The following is a 20,812-nucleotide window of genomic DNA, read 5'->3' as shown; positions in this document are numbered from 1 at the left end:
GGTATTTTAGAAAAACTAGAAGCCCATTGTTGTAGTTTTGTAATCAGACCAATTTCTGAATAGTTATCAACAGGTTTGGGTGCTTGCATATATTGGTCATGATACAACAGTTCTAACACCATTTGGTCCTTGCCTCATATTAATCAAGACCTCAAGTAATATTTCCAGATGCTTTATGCATGATTCAGATCTTGAATAAAAACCTCTATCTCTGATAGTCCAATTCAACAGACAAATAATGCCCATAATTTTGCTCTAGGTACTAATTTGTGTTGTCCTGAGTGTTTTAAGCATGAAACACTTGCTCCCCAAAATGGAGGCAAAGGTGAATATTCAGGGCTTGGGTCACATTTTAGGTCTTGCTAGGGAGCTAGCTGCAAGCACAAGGCGAGGAGGCACAGATGGGAGAAACAGCCAGCACAGAAGGAAATCAGGACTCTAGTGCCTGCAGTTATTCAAGCCTGGCATGCAGCAGTCATCACTGCTATACCACCAGCATGGATCTGAATGAGAAAATACAGCCACTCAGAAGCAAGGGGGAAAAGGAGAGTGAGAGAGGGAGCAGCTAGCCTAATAATTACTTGATTACAGAAAGGAAAAATATCACTTAAGAAACAAGATGTCTTCACTGAACTGAGAAACAGAAGCCTGCCGATCTCTGTAGGATTCAATTAAAATGCTTCAAACTTTGCTTTCACTGTGAGACGCCTGCTGGTAACAGGCTCTTGCTGGACTTTGCTACATCTGGAAATTCGGCATCCAAACCACGCAAGGCCCGATATGTTTTCTGAGAATAATGTTTTGTTTTATTTTATTTCCTTAAATCTCCAGAGCTCAAGTCAATTAAGACAGAATAGCGAGCTACTCAAACTGAGAGGTCACTCTGTAGGGCAACTTACTCCACAGTAGAACAGATAATCATCTTAAGCACTTTTCAAAGCCTCAAAACACACATCTCTGGCTATCCAAAGATCAATAATAACGTGCCCACCCTCCAGCCAAGCTAAGCAAGATTCACTAGAATACATTTTTACCGTGTGAAAATGAAAGGCAAACTTTTGTTAGGCTGGAGGGCTTCATTTAGGGACGCAGCCTTCACAGCAGTATGGACAAAGTACAGAGATACTACCTTGTATACATCTCGTTCTCAGTAGTAATTAACCTCTTTGGAAGCTGTATGTATTGGTGTTTTTAATAAAAGACTTACAGAGCAACTGAGGTTTCTACTTTTCCCCCAAGGTCTGCCTTACTTTTATAGGCTTGGTAGCCAATTTTGCCCTTGATTGCTTATGCATAACTCTCACTGAAATCAATCAACAGACTTTTGCATATATATATGTGGCCAAAGGCAAGAGAAAAGGCAATTTTCAGAAGCATGCAGCACTGACTCCTTTTCTCCCATTGAAGTCAAAGGTAATATTTTACCATTGTCTTCCAAGGAGGAGCAGAGATAAATCAGCTGTGAATACTTAGAAAAACCTCACAACCAATTTGCACATATTACTAGTAGTGTACCCACAATATCACAACAGGGCAGTGTTTACAGAGCAGAAGTTGTGGGTGTGCTGTCTATCCAGGATGTAGTTTCTGCACAAAATTACAGTACTGGTGAAGAAAGCCAGCAAGAGAATGAACACAAGTGTCCTGTGTGCAGCGGAAGGGGCAAGCCTGAGTTCACACAGATTTCCCAATGCATTTTGACTGACAATCCACTTCATCTTTTAGAGGAATACTAAGTTGCACCGTATTCTTCAATATCCTCTCTTATCCTCCAAGGAAGGCTTCTGCACTAATCCAGGTGGACACAACCACCTCCGGCCTTCCCAAGAGCTGCATATCACACGCAAAGGACAAGCATAATTGCTGTGCCTCCCTAAGTTAATATAAAAAGAAAAAAGAAAAAAGAAAAAAGAAAAAAGAAAAAAGAAAAAAGAAAAAAGAAAAAAGAAAAAAGAAAAAAGAAAAAAGAAAAAAGAAAAAAGAAAAAAGAAAAAAGAAAAAAGAAAAAAGAAAAAAGAAAAAAGAAAAGAAAAAAGAAAAGAAAAAAGAAAAAAGAAAAAAGAAAAAAGAAAAAAGAAAAAAGAAAAAAGAAAAAAGAAAAGAAAAAAAAGCAACAAAGCAACAACCCAGTTTCACACTTCAGGTTCTGCAGTTCTTGAGTATTTCCTGAAGCATAACAGTCCAAGCGCTGTGTAACCTTTTAAATCTGCTTTTACTATTTTAATGTACAAAACCATTAAGAGCCATGATTATTGGGGCTGAACACTTCTAATATTCCATCTACAATGTTATCTTCTAACACAGTTTTTGGATCCTATATAACTTGCAGCCTGTAATTGTTTAAAGAAAATGCCTTTATTTCTCTCTTTTTAAAACAAACACGCACACACACACAATTTCCATTAGCTTATCATTCATTATGTTAACAAAATAAACTACTTTTTAATTAGACTGTAATTTACTCAGGGCCCTTTAGCTCATGGATGAGAATTGTCTGGGCTGAGATTATTGTTTACTACAACTATTAATGCTTCATTGTCTGCTCTGCTTAAAGCTCATTCTCTTGTACTGAAAGCTGACCCAGTCTGGACACCAATTCTGCAGTTGTTCATTCATCATCTCTTGTTAACCAGTGAACAGCAGTTTGCTGCTCACTGCGATCCAAGCTCCCAAGCCCTTTTGTATCCAGTGACTAATTCCACCATCAGTCCCAGACTGACTAATGAAATGGACTTGCCTTTTGGGTGGTACTGTGTCACAAAGCCTTCCTGGAGTCATAATACATTATATCTTTTTCTTTACCCCTGTCAAGTCTCATTGACCATCTCTCCTTCTCAGAGACATTAATTGGGTGTGTGAAGCATGACCTCCCTTTCATTAACCCACAGCGACCTCTTGACCAGTGTGTATCTGTCCAGCTTTTCCCCAACTTTATTTTAATTAGTGCCTCAAATCTTTCCTAATTCAAAGGTTACATGTGCACATATGCAGTTTTCTCATTTATCCTTTAATCCTTTGCTAGCTGTAAGTGTTACAACACAGTGAGTTCACATTCAGCTGATAACTGATTAAGACTAGAGCAACTAGAGGAACTTTTTCTTACACCTACACATAGACACACACACGTGTTTCCCAAAGGAAACGGGAAAAAAAATCAGCCTTTCTTTAAGCTCTGATATCAGATATCACCAGCAGAGCTAAAATCTTATTTGTCTTAAATTAGCAGATAATCAATCTGTTTTTCTCAGTGGGTCATCATTATGATCACCGAGTTGGCAGTTAAATTACCTGCCTAGGCAATCTATCTCCCAAGAAATGAAGGTTTTCAAGAGTCAAATTCTACACAGAGTTGGCAGCCTGTCAATGTGAGATGGTCAAAGCTTTAGGGATTAAAAAGAAATCTGCGAGCAACAGCTGGGTATATTTTGACTACACATTCTACAGAAATCTGTTATAACATCAAAGTTAAAATACTTCATAAAAATCAAGACAACAGTTAAAATTTTATGTGAAAAACAAGAATGGAACAAGAAGGAAAATAGGAAATGTGCAGATACCAAGTACCGTAAAATTATTTTACCAAGAAAAAAAAAAATAAAATGAATTTTCATTAAATTTTTGTATACATAAGGGAAAATAAAGTTGAATTTTAAATTGTTCTGCCTGCAACAGAACATCTGAAATAACCTGAAAATATACAATCAACCATATCTACCACTCAATTTTTCACAGAATCACAGAATGGCAGAGGTTGGAAGGGACCTCTGGAGGTCATCTGGTCCAATTCACCTGCTCAAGCAGGGCCACCTACAACAGGTTGCCCAGGAACACATCCAGATGACTTCTGAAGATCTCCAAGGAGGGAGATTCCACAACCTCTCTGGTCAACCTGTGCCAGTGCTCCATCACATATAGAGTACTTTCCTTTAGAGAAAATGGAATTATTTTGATATAGAAACATTCTACACTTTTACATTTCAAAATGTTTCAGAAAATGAAACGCGCTCTAATCAACCCTAGGAACTACTAGCAACAGGAAAAGATAATAAAAAGCAAATCCCACCAGCACCAGATATTTTGTCTTGTGCTTTAAATAACTAGACCAATATATTTTTACTGTCCAACTAGAATGTGACTTCTGCACCCATATTAAGGCATTTAAATAGTGTGGCTTCATTTACTTTCAGGTAGTACAACCAGCAGGTCTAACTAACTTCTGCATCTTGTACTAGTGGAATATACATCTGAAATTTAGCCAACTTCATTGCTGAAAAGACCAAATTATGTATTTAATTTTAAGTATCTAACTTCATCTCCATGTATGCAAGGGCACTACATAAGCTATATGCTTGTGCCACACCTAGGAAAACTCTGCATTTTACAATTTCACCAATTTTTGACTCTTCTTTAAAATCTTAAGACCCAGCTGACATTTGCACAAGATTCACAGAGGTCTTTTCCATCCTCTATGATCAATAGTAAAACATGTATAATTCTAGGCTTCTGTTGTATGGTTTCACCCTGCTGGGCAGCTAAACTGTACTACAACTACTCTCTCACTCCCCCTCCTCAAAACAAGAGGAGGAGAAGAAATTATGATAGAAGGAAAAAGGCTCACGGGTTGAGATATGGATAATTTAATTAAAGGGAAAAGGAAGAGGATGAAACAACAAGCAAAGGCCATGTGGAAGCAGAGAGAGTTAAAATAATTTTTTTTAAAAAAAAAAGGTAATAAAAAAAAAAAAAACCCACAGTTATTCTCTCCTTCCCATCAATGAGTGATGTTCAGCTACGTCCTGGGAAGCACTGCTGTAATAATAAAAATCTTAACCTAACTTCTTCATTTGAATCCAGGTTATAGTACCTGTACCCTGCTCTCCACCCCCACATCATACCTCAGGATTTTAGATCCACCTGAGTTAAAGACATTCTTAGACCTAGCATTTTGTTCTCAACTACTCTATCTAGAAGCAAGAAAAAGCCAAAATTTTTCACGAAGTTTTACAACTTCCTCTGTTTTCATCACTTGCTACTAGTTGAAAGTTTAAAGCTGTGTGGAAGAACTTGTCTTCACAACTACTCACCAAGCCACTTAAAATCATGTTCCTGATTCATTCTCCTCTCCTCCAAACCTCCCTGCCAATCTGCCTAGTGAACATTGATTTAAAGAAGTCATTCTGTTTCATAGAAATATCTACATCATCTGTCATAAGTTTCCTTTCAGTATTCCCCCACAGGGCCTGCAGTCTCTCTCATCAACCTCTTACTCCTTACACTTTACATTTGTATAATCATTTATTATTCATATTCACGTCCTGTGTAATTTTCCTTTCATTTTCAATCTCAGCTTTCCTGATCATTTCTGTACCTTTTTTCTTTTGCCTTCTATACCTTCTCTTCCAGAGCTAACACTTGTGATTTATCCTAAGGGATTTATTGGAAATGAGATGTTAGCTCTCAGAGGGATTTTCTTGGCAAAACATTTAAAAATAAATAAATTATAGATGTCTTTGCTGCATTTCTCCTGGCCTTGATTTTCTCCTGCATTTCCCTGGTCATCCATATTGATCATTTCTGCTAATTCTTGAATGTTTATTTCATGACTAGATATATATATATTGTATTTGCTGAGCTCATGGTAATTTGCCTTTGGTACTTCAGTACTCATTTCACTTCCCAGTGTGTTTTGCTCAGAGGTATGAACCACTACATTACTGCAGAGATGCATATCACAGTCTTGGACTACAGAGGCTGAATGACTACAAGTTATCACGCAGCAGCTGAAAGTACTCAGTTTGTGCCTGGAATGTCGCATTGCCTACGACAAGATAGTCAGGGTCAAATTCTCCTACTATTACTCTATTTCATGAAACATCCAAGTAAATGAAATCTACACTACTCAGGTCGATGCAAAACTGATTACTTCTGATTCCTTGACATGAAACTATGATAGATCAATTCTCCATTTTTCAATCTATTGTAGTAATGTCTATTGCAGTAGATAATCTACTCTGCATACACTCTCCTTTTGATGTATACAATTTTACCATCATGTACTGTCAAGTTTTACTGTGTTCACAGTTTTTAAACAACTGTTTTATCCAGGAAAAAAAATAAAATAAAAATTCTCCATAGTACACCCAGTCTGACTACTACACAGCATTTTCACATGACATAATGTATTCTTACTTTGTGAGGGAGCTATTATTTGACCTTCATCCACTCAAATAAAGGAAACATCACTGTAAATTTATTTTCCTCAGTTTTAACAGATGTAAAATGGGTGTGAAAACCTCCTCAGCATTTCAGGGATAGACTGAAGTTATTGTTGCAATACAGACTGTGCGTTTTACTGTCATGTACGTATCTGTCTAAGCTAGAAAAAGAGTATCTAGCTCTCTTTTGCACTTACGTTCTCTCTACTTGAAGACATCAATCCTGATTATTAACCAGAACTCCTTATCTACCATTCCCCAGCTACAGCACTTGCATCAGCAGCCAGGGATATATCCACGCATATATCCTATCCCGACAGTTGGAAAGAAAACTGAAAATACATGAAAAATTCATCTAGAGCATACATACTGAAGTAGTCTGGGATATCATAAAATGATTCTGCTCTACATATTCTCTTTTATACTGTTCTTATTAGTTGTGTGATGTCTTAAAATGGAGCACTGCATGAACACAGGAAAGCGTAAATGGGGAAGGTGGGCATGGGGGAAACCGTGTCTATGTGGATGAATGAATGACAAGTAGAGAGGTGGAGAGAAGTATGTGAGTTTGTAAAGAATGGACGCAAAATTGATGTTGAGTTTGCCTTCAATGCTTCACGTGAACACTAAAAGTGCAGAACTGGCATTTCAGCATCTCCCAGAGAGACGCAAAAGATGTCATTCCTATTATATTCCTATTATTTAGGGCCTTTTATTACTTCTCCACTACTTCTGGAAGCCTCTCCTTTGTTCTTGGTTTGACTGCTGACCAGTACAGGAGATTTCTTTACAGAGGGATACAGGTGGTGGAGTCTGTGCTGTTGTGCCTATCATACTGTGAAGCCATCGAGTTCTCACTATAGATAGCAGTAACATATCCACATTTGGTGCCTAATGCTGTAAAACGATGTGTTTTAAACATTGGGGAAGGTGTGACAGATTTTGCAGGGAGTTGCAAGAGTTCAGTATCCCTCAAGCTTTGCCTTTTTGTCCCTGTAATTCACTTTCGCCACCTCTGCTTTTCTCCGAGACTACACAATTATACCAACAGGAAAGAGTAAGCCAGGAAGCTTCAGGACCAACAGCCTGCAAGACAAGGACAGTTCATTCTAGGATTTGGTTTTGCGCTGTTGCATTATTTCAGCAGATATTGTTGAAGAAGCCATTATAGACAGCTAATTATAGAAATAAGCACCACCATTTAATATATATGAAGTGTGCACATACCCAATATAGAATCACTAAATGAACGTGTTGAGCTTTGGGGACACTCCCTTTGCAAATTTATTTATTTATTACGTTTGTACTTGCTTTACCCCAGGATGAGGTTTCTCTCCTCAGAGAAGTATGCACAGCAGTCATAACACAGCAGTGATTACAACAGATTGTGAGACTCAGGACTTCCACCCACAACATAATGCAATATATGTCCTTAAAGTGATTTATGCTTTCAATTATACATCAGGAATGCATGATCACTAGCAAAGGATGCAGTATGAAAAGTCTTTTTGATTATTTTGAATGATACAATGTGAGAAGTATAATGCTATAAAGGATTTTCCTATTTAACAAACATCATAAACTCCACAAAAACATTTACACTATGTGCTGTCCTGTATCATCATCACTTACTTGAATCACAGAATGATTGGAGTTGGAAAGGACCCTTAAGGATCATCTAGTTCCAACCCCCCCAACATGAGCTGGGACACCTTCCACTAGAACGCATTGCCCAACGGCCCATCCAGCCTGGCCTAGAACATTTCTGGGGATGGGGCATCCACAGCTTCTCTGGGCAACCTGTTTGACTGCCTCACCACCCTCAGAGTAAAGAAAGTCTTTCTTATGTCTAATCTAAATCAACGCTCAACACTAGTTGAAATTAGTAACTTCACGAAGAGGTTGCTTCTGTGGAGGTGGAACCTGGATGCTGAATGTCAGACTTCTTGATCATGAGTCAGTCTATTTAAACCATAACCAAACCAAGCAAACAAAGAGCCTCATAGACACCTGGGCCAAAGAGCATGGTATTGAGTGGGTATATCACACCCCTTATTATGCATGAGTCTCTGGGAAAATTGAATATTATAACAGGCTATTAAAGGCTACACTGATAGCAATGTGTTCTGGCACATTCAAACTTTGGGATACATGCTTAGCAAAAGCCACCTGGTTAGTCAGCACTGGGGGATCTGCCAACTGAGCTGGACCTGCCCAATCAAACCTCTTACGTACTGTAGAAGGGGATAAAGTCCCTGTAGTGCTGCTCATAAAGAACCTGCTGGGGAAGGTAGTCTGGGCTATTCCTGCCTCAGGGAAAGGCAAACTCATCTGTGGGATTGCTTTTGCTCAGGGACCTGGGTGCACTTGGTGGGTAATGAAGAATAATGGGGAAGTCCGATTTGTACCTCAAGAGCATTTAATAAGGGGTAAGAATATGCCATGATTTGAACTGTATTATGTTAATTACTGTATGTCATTACTACTTTGATTGCTATATGTCCTATTCATGGTATCACAGTAACAGTAACATAGAAAATAACAAATGAATTTTGATAGAACTGGACAAGCACAGCGGTGTGATGGAATCAGAAATGGCTTCAGCATGTGACGATCCAACACCACAGACCATCTCATCTGTCCTGAAAGACCAGAGTGACAGATGGAACCCAAAGTCAGTCACAGACTAAACACACTCAGTGGACATATTACAAACACATATGAAAAGCAATGATTCATTGGAAAGTGTGGGACTAGAGCATGACATAAATGGTGTGGAATAAGGGGTGGATACTGTCCCGGTTTCAACTAGGATAGAATTGATTTTCCTCATAGTAGGTGGTATGGTGCAGTGTTTTGGATTTAGGATGAGAATAATATTGAAAACAAGCTGATGTTTTAAGCATTGCAGAACAGCGACTACAATAATCGAAGGACTTTTCAGCTCTAGAGCTATACGGGAGGAGAGGGGGGTAGAAGGGAGAACAAACAGCTGAGTGGAGCTTAGCTGCCTGCCAGGTTAAGCTACAGCAATGTCCCATTCCTGGAAGTGTTTAAGGACAGGTTGGATGGGGCTTTGGGCAAACTGGTCTAGTGGAAGGTGTCCCTGCTTCTGGCACGGGGTTGGAACTGGATGGTATTTAAGGTGCCTTCCAACCCAAACCATTTTGTGAGTCCAGGATACAAACGCCCAGCCTTGTGCAGTAAAAGTCAGCTACACCCCAGGACAGAGACTCCGCAGCCTTTCTGGACACTCGTTCTGTCTGAACGTTGTTGCGGGGAAAATTTTTCCTTTTTGCTAGCTGGGCTGTCTCCATCTGCAAGTGTGGGCCTGGTGCTGCTCACGTTTCTGCCACAGAGCCCCTCAGAGAAGACGCAGGCTTCATCTTCTCTACTCCCTCCCAGCAGGCAGCTGCAGGCAGCTGTCAGGTCCACCCCTGAGCCTTCTCTCCTTCGTGCTGACCAAAGGAGGTCCCTCAGCCTGCCCTTGTATGCCGTGTGCCCCGGCCCCTCACTCCCTCATGTGCCCTGGGCTGGGCCCACTCCACACCCATCAGTATCTTTCCTGTCTGGGGGAGACCAGAGGGGGATCCCAGAGCCCAAGTGCAGTCGCAAAATGACACCAAATCAGAGAGGAAAGTGGTTTTACTGGTTGTTGTTTATTATTATTGTTGTTGCAATGTATTAATTTATTTATTATGATTATTCTATCATTTTATTGCCCCGTCCTGGGAAGAACTGGAAACCAAGCATCTTGAAGGGTCTTTACGCTGCACTCCTGCGCTGCTTCCTGGCAGGCCTGAAGGCTTCTGCTTCTGCAGGGGAACAGCTCTCTGCGTGCCCGTTTCAGGGATCTGCTGCTGTTCTCTGTGCACCGCCATGCAGGGCGCGGGTTCGTCTTCAAGCACCTCTTGGCAGCCTTCTCGTCCTGAGACCGAGACAGCCCACGCCAGGCGTGGCCTTCGGAGGGCTTCTCCTGTCGCCCGGTGCAGCAGCCCAGAGGAAGCCGAGTGCGCTCTTGCCCAGCGCTCGGGACTCCGTGCAGAAGGGGTGACACCTCTCCAGGAGAGGTGGGGAGGGGGGACGGGGAGACGGGGACAGGGGGTGGGAGAAGAGGCCATCGTGCAGGCAATCCTGCCAGTTGGTTAAGGGATGGCCTCTTCCCCCTATTTGTGGAGGCGGAGGCAGGGCCGGGAGTATGGAGCGGTCCGGGCGGCTCTGCGATGACGATGTTGTTGTCTCGCTGGTGGGAGCCCTGGCACGATGACGTTGTGCCACATCAGATGGGTTGGAGGTGGATCCACCTCCATCGGCTCTTCGTCATCTGCAGGTGGATCCACCTCCATGGGCTCCACACCAACCGCCACGGCCGCTCCATCTCCGGTGGCGCTCCTCCGCCTGCACTTCTTGGGTGCGGTGACCCAATTAACTTTGGTCCCACGAAAGGGTGGGCACCTTTCAATCCATGCTCTCTTAAATCCAACCATGGTTGGATGTCGCTAGAGATACTAGGATTCCAGCTAGTGGTGTGCCAGGCGCAGGGGCTTTTATAGGCCCCAGAACAAAGGGGGGCGGGCAGATGCCCTGTGACATCGGGAGAGTTCTGTGATGGCCGCCATGATGGCGCGCCACGCCCCAGGCCCAACATGGCCGTGTTGGGAGGGGGCTTCTGGGACCTGGTGACATCAGGAAGCCTCTGTAATGGCGCGCCACGCCCCAGGCCCAACATGGCCGTGTTGGGAGGGGGCTTATGCGGCCTGAAAGAGGCCCTCGTGTGGAAGGAGGAGGATGGTCAGGGGGGCTGGCGCCCCTTTCCTGGGGGTGTCTCTCCCGGGCCATTTTGCTTCCCAGAGAGACAGGCTGCCCCTTGGGCACTGTGACTGCCCTCTGCCTCCCCTCCTGTGCTCTGGCCTCCAGCCCCCTCCTCAACCCATGCCTAGCATCCCTGTGCCACAAGATGGTGGCAACTACGTTTTGGGAGGGGCAGCAGTCCTCCATTACCCCCAACCTGTTACCGCCACGTAACAGGTTGTACAGGGCAGCATAAAGTCCCTTCAAGATGCTTGGTTACCTGCTCTTCCCAGGACGGGGCAATAATATGATAGAATAATCAAATAAATACATTGCAACAACAACAACAATAATAATGAACAACAACCAGTAAAACCACTTTCTTCTCTGATTTGGCGTCATTTGTGCGGCTGCACTTGGGCTCCGGGATCCCACTCTGGTCTCCCCCAGACAGGAAAGATACTGATGGGTGTGGAGTGGGCCCAGCCCAGGGCACATGAGGGAGTGAGGGGCCGGGGCACACGGCATACAAGGGCAGGCTGAGGGACCTCCTTTGGTCAGCACGAAGGAGAGAAGGCTCAGGGGTGGACCTGACAGCTGCCTGCAGCTGCCTGCTGGGAGGGAGTAGAGAAGATGAAGCCTGCGTCTTCTCTGAGGGGCTCTGTGGCAGAAACTATTTCTAGAGCTGTCAACTGGAATTTAGACTATATTTCAGGATTTCTAACCTGTGCCACTAATTTACCATTATAAACTGTATAATATTATCATGCTTTGTATTACTTGCCTGTCAAATGGGCATCTTCTGTTTTCTTTACCTCATTTTGGAGTAATCTTAGTTTTAGTTGTTTTACTATGAAGTTCTTTGTGATTCGCAAAAGAAAATGTCTTGGCAGCATTGTAAAAGGCTGCGGAGGTATATATCAATCACATCAAAAATGACCACGATGAGACAATTCTTCTGTACCCTGGTATTGTTCAGGACAATTTATTGTGCTAATCTTAAATGATTTTGAATTAAGGAAGTACGCAAGTTCTGCTGTACGTATAGTTTGCAATAAGAGCAGTAACTTTTTTTTTAAGAGGAAGTTCTTTTTGGGAAAATATGTAAGGTAAAGTATTATGAATAAGCTATTCTCCAGCAGAAAGATTCAGAAAATTTAACTTGTTTAGAATTCATCTCTTGAAAAAGAAAAATAGTTTTTTTCTGTGTGTTATATAGCACCATACATAAATGAGATGACAGAATCACAAAATGGTTTGTGTTGGAAGGGGCCCTTAAGGATCATCCAGTTCCAACCCCGTGCCATGAGCAGGGACACCTCCCACTAGACCACTTTGCCCAAAGCCCCGTCCAACCTGGCCTTAAACAATTCCATTGATGGGGCTTCCACAGCTTCTCTGGGCCACCTGTTGGACTGCCTCACCACCCTCAGAGTAAAGAATTTCTTCCCAATATCTAATCTAAATCTCCCTCTTTTAGCTTAAAACCATTCCTCTTGTTCTATCACTCCACTCCCTGACAAAGAGTCCCTCCCCAGCTTTCCTGGAGACCCCCTTTAGGTACTGCAAGGCTGCTATCAGGTCTCCCTGGAGCCTTCTCTTCTCCAGGCTGAACAACCCCAACTCCCTCAGCCTTTCTTCACAGGAGAGGTGCTCCAGCCTTCTGATCATCCTCTTGGCCCTTCTCTGGAATCGCTCTAATAGCTATAATAGACATAAATTGTTATTTTTTTTTTAACTTTATTTAAGAAAAGAAAAAAAAAGGACTAGATTTTTGTTTTTCCATTAACCATTCACTCTAAGCAGAACTGGCATGCGGACAGCATCTTTGGACTCAGTGATTGAAACTAAGACATTTCAGGTTCAGTTAAAAGTAAATGTATATGTGGATTACTTCTTACTCCTGAAGCAAACTTGCTCTCTCTGCATATGTTTATCATCACCTGTCGTGTTATTTGTCTCCTACCACATCTTGCATTGAAATGAGATATTTTTTTCCTCTTTGTAGAAACAAACCGTTCTGGAAGCAAGAATATGAGGACAAGTCTTTGGGAAAGAAACATAAACCCAGTTTTTTTGTACTGAAGTCATGTTTAGGTAACTTGCATAAATAGTAGGCTTTGACTAAGTCATTTGCACAGACAAAGATTTTCACTGTAAAATGTTTGAAAGCATTTCTGTTGTGGACATTACTGATTCAACTAAAACCAGGACTTGGCTCTGCTTTGCCTTCATATAAATAATTCTGTAAGAGTTCTTAATAATACATTTTTTATTTTTTTATTATTTTTCTTGCCTGCTCACTTGTTTCATGGTAGGTAGAGGCACGAAGTGGGTGTGGATATCAGGGCAAGAATATTAACATATGAACGGTTTTTTACTCTGTTATACTCTGTGTCTCCGATTCTATGAGAATGAAGGGAAACTCCAGCATGAAGCATATTAAGTTTAGGAAAGTGTGCACTTGTTTCAAAAATTACTAGTTGGGCTGTCTCCACCTGCAAGTGTGGGCCTGGTGCTGCTCACGTTTCTGCCACAGAGCCCCTCAGAGAAGACGCAGGCTTCATCTTCTCTACTCCCTCCCAGCAGGCAGCTGCAGGCAGCTGTCAGGTCCACCCCTGAGCCTTCTCTCCTTCGTGCTGACCAAAGGAGGTCCCTCAGCCTGCCCTTGTATGCCGTGTGCCCCGGCCCCTCACTCCCTCATGTGCCCTGGGCTGGGCCCACTCCACACCCATCAGTATCTTTCCTGTCTGGGGGAGAACAGAAGGGGATCCCGGAGCCCAAGTGCAGCCGCAAAAATGACACCAAATCAGAGAGGAAAGTGGTTTTACTGGTTGTTGGTTATTATTATTGTTGTTGTTGTTGCAACGTATTTATTTGATTATTCTATCATTTTATTGCCCCGTCCTGGGAAGAGCTGGTAACCAAGCATCTTGAAGGGACTTTATGCTGCACTGTACAACCTGTTACGTGGCGGTAACAGGTTGGGGGTAATGGAGGACTGCTGCCCCTCCCAAAACATAGTTGCCACCATCTTGTGGCACAGGGATGCTAGGCATGGGTTGAGGAGGGGGATGGAGGCCAGAGCACAGGAGGGGAGGCAGAGGGCAGTCACAGTGCCCAAGGGGCAGCCTGTCTCTCTGGGAAGCAAAATGGCCCGGGAGAGACACCCCAGGAAAGGGGCCCCCAGCCCCCCTGACCATCCTCCTCCTTCCACACGAGGGCCTCTTTCAGGCCGCAGAAGCCCCCTCCCAACACGGCCATGTTGGGCCTGGGGCGTGGCGCGCCATCATGGCGGGCATCACAGAACTCTCCCGATGTCACAGGGCATCTGCCCGCCCCCCTTTGTTCTGGGGCCTATATAAGCCCCTGCGCCTGGCACACCACTAGCTGGAATCCTAGCATCTCTAGCGACATCCAACCATGGTTGGATTTAAGAGAGCATGGATTGAAAGGTGCCCACCCTTTCGTGGGACCAAAGCGAATTGGGTCACCGCACCAAAGAAGTGCAGGCGGAGGAGCGCCACCGGAGATGGAGCGGCCGTGGCGGTTGGTGTGGAGCCCATGGAACTGGATCCACCTGCAGATGACGAAGAGCCGATGGAGGTGGATCCACCTCCAACCCATCTGATGTGGCACAACGTCATCGTGCCAGGGCTCCCACCAGCGAGACAACAACATCGTCATCGCAGAGCCGCCCGGACCGCTCCGTACTCCCGGCCCTGCCTCCGCCTCCACAAATAAGGGGAAGAGGCCATCCCTTAACCAACTGGCAGGACTGCCTGCACGATGGCCTCTTCTCCCACCCCCTGTCCCCGTCTCCCCGTCCCCCCTCCCCACCTCTCCCAGAGAGGTGTCACCCCTTCTGCACGGAGTCCCGAGCGCTGGGCAAGAGCGCACTCGGCTTCCTCTGGGCTGCTGCACCGGGCGACAGGAGAAGCCCTCCGAAGGCCACGCCTGGCGTGGGCTGTCTCGGTCTCAGGACGAGAAGGCTGCCAAGAGGTGCTTGAAGACGAACCCGCGCCCTGCATGGCGGTGCACAGAGAACAGCAGCAGATCCCTCGAAATGGGCACGCAGAGAGCTGTTCCCCTGCAGAAGCAGAAGCCTTCAGGCCTGCCAGGAAGCAGCGCAGGAGTGCAGCGTAAAGACCCTTCAAGATGCTTGGTTTCCAGTTCTTCCCAGGACGGGGCAATAAAATGATAGAATAATCATAATAAATAAATTAATACATTGCAACAACAACAATAATAAACAACAACCAGTAAAACCACTTTCCTCTCTGATTTGGTGTCATTTTTGCGGCTGCACTTGGGCTCCGGGATCCCCCTCTGGTCTCCCCCAGACAGGAAAGATACTGATGGGTGTGGAGTGGGCCCAGCCCAGGGCACATGAGGGAGTGAGGGGCCGGGGCACACGGCATACAAGGGCAGGCTGAGGGACCTCCTTTGGTCAGCACAAAGGAGAGAAGGCTCAGGGGTGGACCTGACAGCTGCCTGCAGCTGCCTGCTGGGAGGGAGTAGAGAAGATGAAGCCTGCGTCTTCTCTGAGGGGCTCTGTGGCAGAAACGTGAGCAGCACCAGGCCCACACTTGCAGGTGGAGACAGCCCAGCTAGTAATTTTTGAAACAAGTGCACACTTTCCTAAACTTAATATGCTTCATGCTGGAGTTTCCCTTCATTCTCATAGAATCGGAGACACAGAGTATAACAGAGTAAAAAACCGTTCATATGTTAATATTCTTGCCCTGATATCCACACCCACTTCGTGCCTCTACCTACCATGAAACAAGTGAGCAGGCAAGAAAAATAATAAAAAAATAAAAACTATATTATTAAATACCTCCAAAATGAGGTAAAGAAAACAGAAGATGCCCATTTGATAGGCAATACAAAGCATGATAATATTATACAGTTTATAATGGTAAATTAGTGGCACAGGTTAGAAATCCTGAAATATAGTCTAAATTCCAGTTGACAGCTCTAGAAATAAAACACAGTATGTTCATATTACCTCCCTGCAGTGACCACAGATACCATTTGAATGCACTAGTTTTGGGAGGAAGAAAAAAAGGAAAAAAAAACAAAAGCATCTCTCTATCCATGGAAATGCCTCTGTTCTTTCTGTTAAATTAGGAAGGCGAAAGCCAGCAGTATTTATCTTTTTCCTGTTTTGCAGCATTTTGTTTTATTTTATTTTTTGATTTTTTTTTTGAATGGTATTAAAGAGAAACCTTGCAGATCAAGATTTTCCAGAACTGATTTTGACAAATCTGGCATGTACCAGCAATGAATGTCAAGGCACTCATTCCAGTCATCCCAAAGACCAGAGGTAAAGGCAAAAATTCACATTTCAACCCAATTTTTAACTCTTAAAAGCTTAGAAGCTTAGAAACTTGTTAGTATCAGAGTCATATTTAGGATCAATGTTCACTATTAGATTCTTGTCCTATCCATTCACTCCTGATCACAAGCTTTTTTTTTTTTTTTTAAGAGTTGTTTATGTTTATAATTCTGTCCTGAATTTCAATTTGCTGACAAAGAAAATAATTTCTAAACTAAGTATCCCATTCATCCCAGCTAAATTATAATTCCCCCCGACCTAATGCGACATTAACCAGTCACTTTCACATTTTCTATCCTGCTCTGAAACAATAAGCTCATGCAAGATCTGAGCTCATCAGTGCTAGCCCACTGCATGCAACAGCAGGAGGCATCTTGGCTCACACGACCACTGTCTGAGACAACTTTTGAACAAGTGCGATGTAATTGGCAGGGGGAAAAAAAAAAAAAGGGCAAGAAATGAGTAAGGATTAGCAGGAAGGTTTGAGGGTTCATTCCGTGCATGCACTCACTTGTGCCATCCTACAACACAAGTTTTTCTGCAGAGGAACCAATTTTAGACAAGTCTCTGGGCTGTTGCGCCCGTTCCTAAATCTGTGCCCGGCTGTGCAACAGCGTTGGGTGTCTGTCACATGCTGTAACCAGTAGCGTGGAAAACGACATCTGCAAGCCCGTGGCGGCGGTCATACCTCACCGCTACCCCAACCGCCCCCCGCACTCCGGCCAGCTGCCAGCCCCGCCGCAGCCACCCCTCGCCGCGATGCCATACGCCACCCTGGCACAGGGATGGGGACAGGGCACAGAGCCACCCGGGACAGGCAGCACGTTGGGGCCAGGCCGTGCGTCAGCCCCTGAGGCATCTCTCTATGGAGTGATGAGATCGGATAGGGCACCACTAGGCTCCCCTCCGTGCCCGTCTGCGTCTTTTTAATTGAACGTGGCACCAACAAGGGACCCGTGTTCACTCCGTGGTATCTGGTCTGAGTGAAACAATCACTTTACAATAATTGCTCTGGTGGAGGGCTCCTGGCAGAAATGCCGGAGTTGGTCATGCTCAGCCTTTGCACCCTCCACAGTTCTCGCTCCAGTTCCACGGGGAACAAACCCCACCTTGCAACTCTCTTGTTTTTTTCCCTTGCATCAAATGACTCTAAGGATGCTTTTTACAGTATTTTATATTTAGTGAGAGGCTTTTTGTTTTGTTCTTAAGCAGCTTTTTGAAATAAAGCTCAAGAGATTTGCAAGTATTTGAATTAAGTGGAAACTCAGAAACTCAGAGCCAAGTATTCAGCACTTGTCCACAGCACCACATCCATACCTGAAACCTGAACCTACAAGCGAGCATAGGAACACCACAAACTTTTCCATCCTCTCCAGACTTCCACTGAAGTGAGAGTGCCCTATTTGTTTTTTCCCCTGAATCTCTGAAAAGATCAGACCTCCCAATCAACCCTACCCCTTTGTCACTGTGACAGAAAAGTCAACAGCATCTGTGTTCAGGAAGTTACCCCTGCACAATAAACCATACATGTAAAAACTAGAAACAAGAATGGCTAGTAGCACAGTATTGACAGCGCATATCAGAAATCTCAGAGATTAGAGGCTGGCATAGAAAAACTAACGTAAGGGCGAAGGGCCTCTTTTGCAGCTTGAAAATGGAATAGTTTGGTTGGAAGGGACCTCCAAAGATCATCAAATCCTACTGATATAATAGATTATCTAGTCCAAATATATACATGTATATATAGAGACACATATTTATACATACATACAGAGTTGGAGTGAAAGACGGAAGTCCTCTGAGAGGTGATGACACCCTCACTGCAGGAAGCTTGCCAGGAGCCAGAAGATGCTCCCACGCAGCTAGGAGTTTAATGAGAAAGGAGATGTTCTTTATAGAAAAGGGTTCTTTTTACCAGAATACAAGGCAGAAGAGTCCCGCACCTCCTGCCTCCTCTCTCTGTGGCGCCAGACTCTGAAACTATGCTTTTAACTTGTTTCTCCTTTTCTTCAGTACTGACTTATTGCAGCACTCCTGAAGGAGGAAGCTGACCCTGTAGATGACAGATTCTCAAGCCCTAGGGTCACCTTCTCAAAGGTACTTCTGATATTGCTTTAAAAAGTTTCTCGTGTTAATCAACATAGAAGTGTATCTGAAGAGTTTTTTTATGAGTTTCCATCAATAATTTAAGTTTTATTATTATTGCTGTTGTTTGGCTTTCCTTGTTCCAATTACTCCGGATTGCAGTATGATGTTTTAAGCGCCTCAAGTTATGTTTGCTTAATGTCGAAGCTCAAAACAAAATAAACACATCAATTAAAAATATTGCAACTACCAAAATTACACATATTTTATGTTGGGAAAAGAAGAAAAAGAAAACCCCAAACACTAATGCTGGAAACTTTCTATATACCATATTACAGCCTATAATTCATATTCTGGTGTTCCAGAACACACAATTTTTTAAAAAAATATTTTAGTTCACTAAGTTCTCAGTACAATAACGTACACGTTCATTCTCCTAGACCAAAACTGAACCAGGTATGCTCCCCAGAACTGGCAGATGTCACTCAGACAGAATGACTGATAAAGCACGGCTCCTTTAAGCAGTTATGCTCAATTCACAAACACAAAACTTGATCCTGGCCTAAGGTAACAAAGAGCAAAGCCTTCGAATCAGCAGACGTACAAATTTTGGTGGACTGGGTATAAGCTGCATCGCCTTGCAGGATGGAGTGTATGAAGTTATTATATTCTCAAACAGTACTCCACAGATACAGATTTTTGCTGAAGTTAATATTTACATTGTGTGAAAGCTAAATATATATATATATATATATAAACGTATTTGTGTGTGTGTGTGTAGTTCCTGACCAACCAATGTGTATTAAAACCAATGCATGCCCACAAATGACAGAAGAATATCTCCTCTGGATCCAGCTTTGACACCAGGAGAGCATCAGCTGAACGCTGGGTGTCATCTGTGAGTAGGCTTAACAGCTACAATAGAGAGGCAGGGTGGAAGTGGTTTGTGGGTGCTACAAGAGAATGGAAACAAGAGCTGAAGCTATGAAAACATTTTTCACTGAACCTTCCTACAAGATGAGGGTGGGCTTAGCTCCCAGGCCGTTGAGGTGTTGGACTCAGACCTGGGCCTTCTGCAGGCAGGTCTGAACGAACAGCTGAGGCAGGTGGGTGCACATGCTTATACCTCAGTTTCCTTATCTGCAAGGTAAGGGGTGGTTGCTTCACTTTTTTAAGACTGTGACTTCCACACAAATTTTAATTCATGATTTTACACTGAAGTTTTGCAACTCCTTTTGCAAAGCTAGCTACTACGCTGGGGGTTTAACAGGAGACTCCTCAAGGAGAAATCCTATTGCAGCCCCTTTCCAAACCCTCACCAACAGGAGCACAGCACTTCTTCTCAATCCTAACTTTACCTAGTCCTCACCAGAGCACCCTGTAGCGATCACAGGAGATACTGCAATTTTGAATCCTATAAATATAGAAAATCTAGAGCAAAAGGCATTTTAAAGAGATTAAAAACTGTCAGCTAGTTTAGAGAAATGAGAAGATATATAGATATAGTCATTACATTGCCTTCCTTTCATATTAATTTTTTTCCTAGGCTTTTTTATTGGCATCTGGTCAGCCCTCATGACACAGCCCAATTAAAATTATATTTTATCACAGGTATCGTTTCTCTAGTGCCAATGTTCCCACTGGACAGGAGATTCTTCTGATAGCACTTTGATGTCCACTATTCACTGCTTTAATTTCCTGACAAATCTATCATGCATAATTTACCATCAGAGGTTTTCAATCTCACAACAATAAAAGGCACAGAGCTTGAAGCTTCCCATATCATTTAACGTATAGACTTTTTTTTTTCAATTTATATTAAAACTGCAGATTGCTCTAATGGGTGCACATCAGGAAAGGAGCACATCTTTGCCTTCAGTCATGTTCAGAAGATGTTATGGGTCTGTTTAGATACACAAATCTAAGAAGATATTTAATTATTCTTTCAGTTCCAAAAATCCCACTTCTCTCTAGTCTCCAGTGCGCTGCAACACCAAACTGAAAGAAAACACTTGTCTTTAAAGCTTGTAGCTCAGAAGAGATATGCAAGTGTCATACAAGCAACATTTTCTCCACTTTACAGCATGAGAACAGAAGCAGGCAGAGATAAAGAGATGTATAAAGGCATACTGGAAGTTTGTGGGACAGCCAGGAACTTATAACCAAAGTACAGTTCAGTACTTTCACCACAAAGCTCATTTGTCCTTTCATAAATGTCAAATAGCGTTAGAAAAAGCAGGTGACTAGCAAAGTACTTTTATTTCCTCCTGACAATCATCTACAGTCAAAATACGGAATTCTATCCCAGGGAACATTTTAGACAATTTAAAGAATTTCCATTCTTTAGAATTTCTTCAGAACTATTACCTGAAGCTTAAAA

The 20,812-nt window shown here is 43.2% G+C and overlaps 1 protein-coding gene across 3 annotated transcripts in view; it reads right to left on the bottom strand.

The window, feature by feature from the left end:
* The window catches only part of LOC308193890 (uncharacterized protein), a 430,978-nt gene that overhangs the window by 68,347 nt on the left and 341,819 nt on the right, over positions 1 to 20,812 (bottom strand). Inside the window, exon 4 of one of the 3 annotated variants that reach the window (XM_080588992.1) lies at positions 14,829 to 15,181. The exons of 1 other annotated variant lie outside the window; for it this stretch is intronic. In XM_080588992.1, the coding sequence (XP_080445118.1) occupies positions 15,160 to 15,181 (22 nt within the window). In that variant the 3' untranslated portion in view covers positions 14,829 to 15,159. Of the gene's footprint in view, positions 1 to 14,828; positions 15,182 to 17,909; positions 18,210 to 20,812 lie in introns of those variants that run through there. One more of the 3 variants, XM_080588987.1, reaches the window with a different exon arrangement.

Source organism: Anser brachyrhynchus, assembly GCF_964034855.1.
Source record: "Anser brachyrhynchus genome assembly, chromosome: 4".
Lineage (NCBI taxonomy): Eukaryota > Metazoa > Chordata > Aves > Anseriformes > Anatidae > Anser > Anser brachyrhynchus.
Note: the sequence above shows the minus strand (reverse complement) of the source record. Positions and strands in the feature narration are given on the sequence as shown.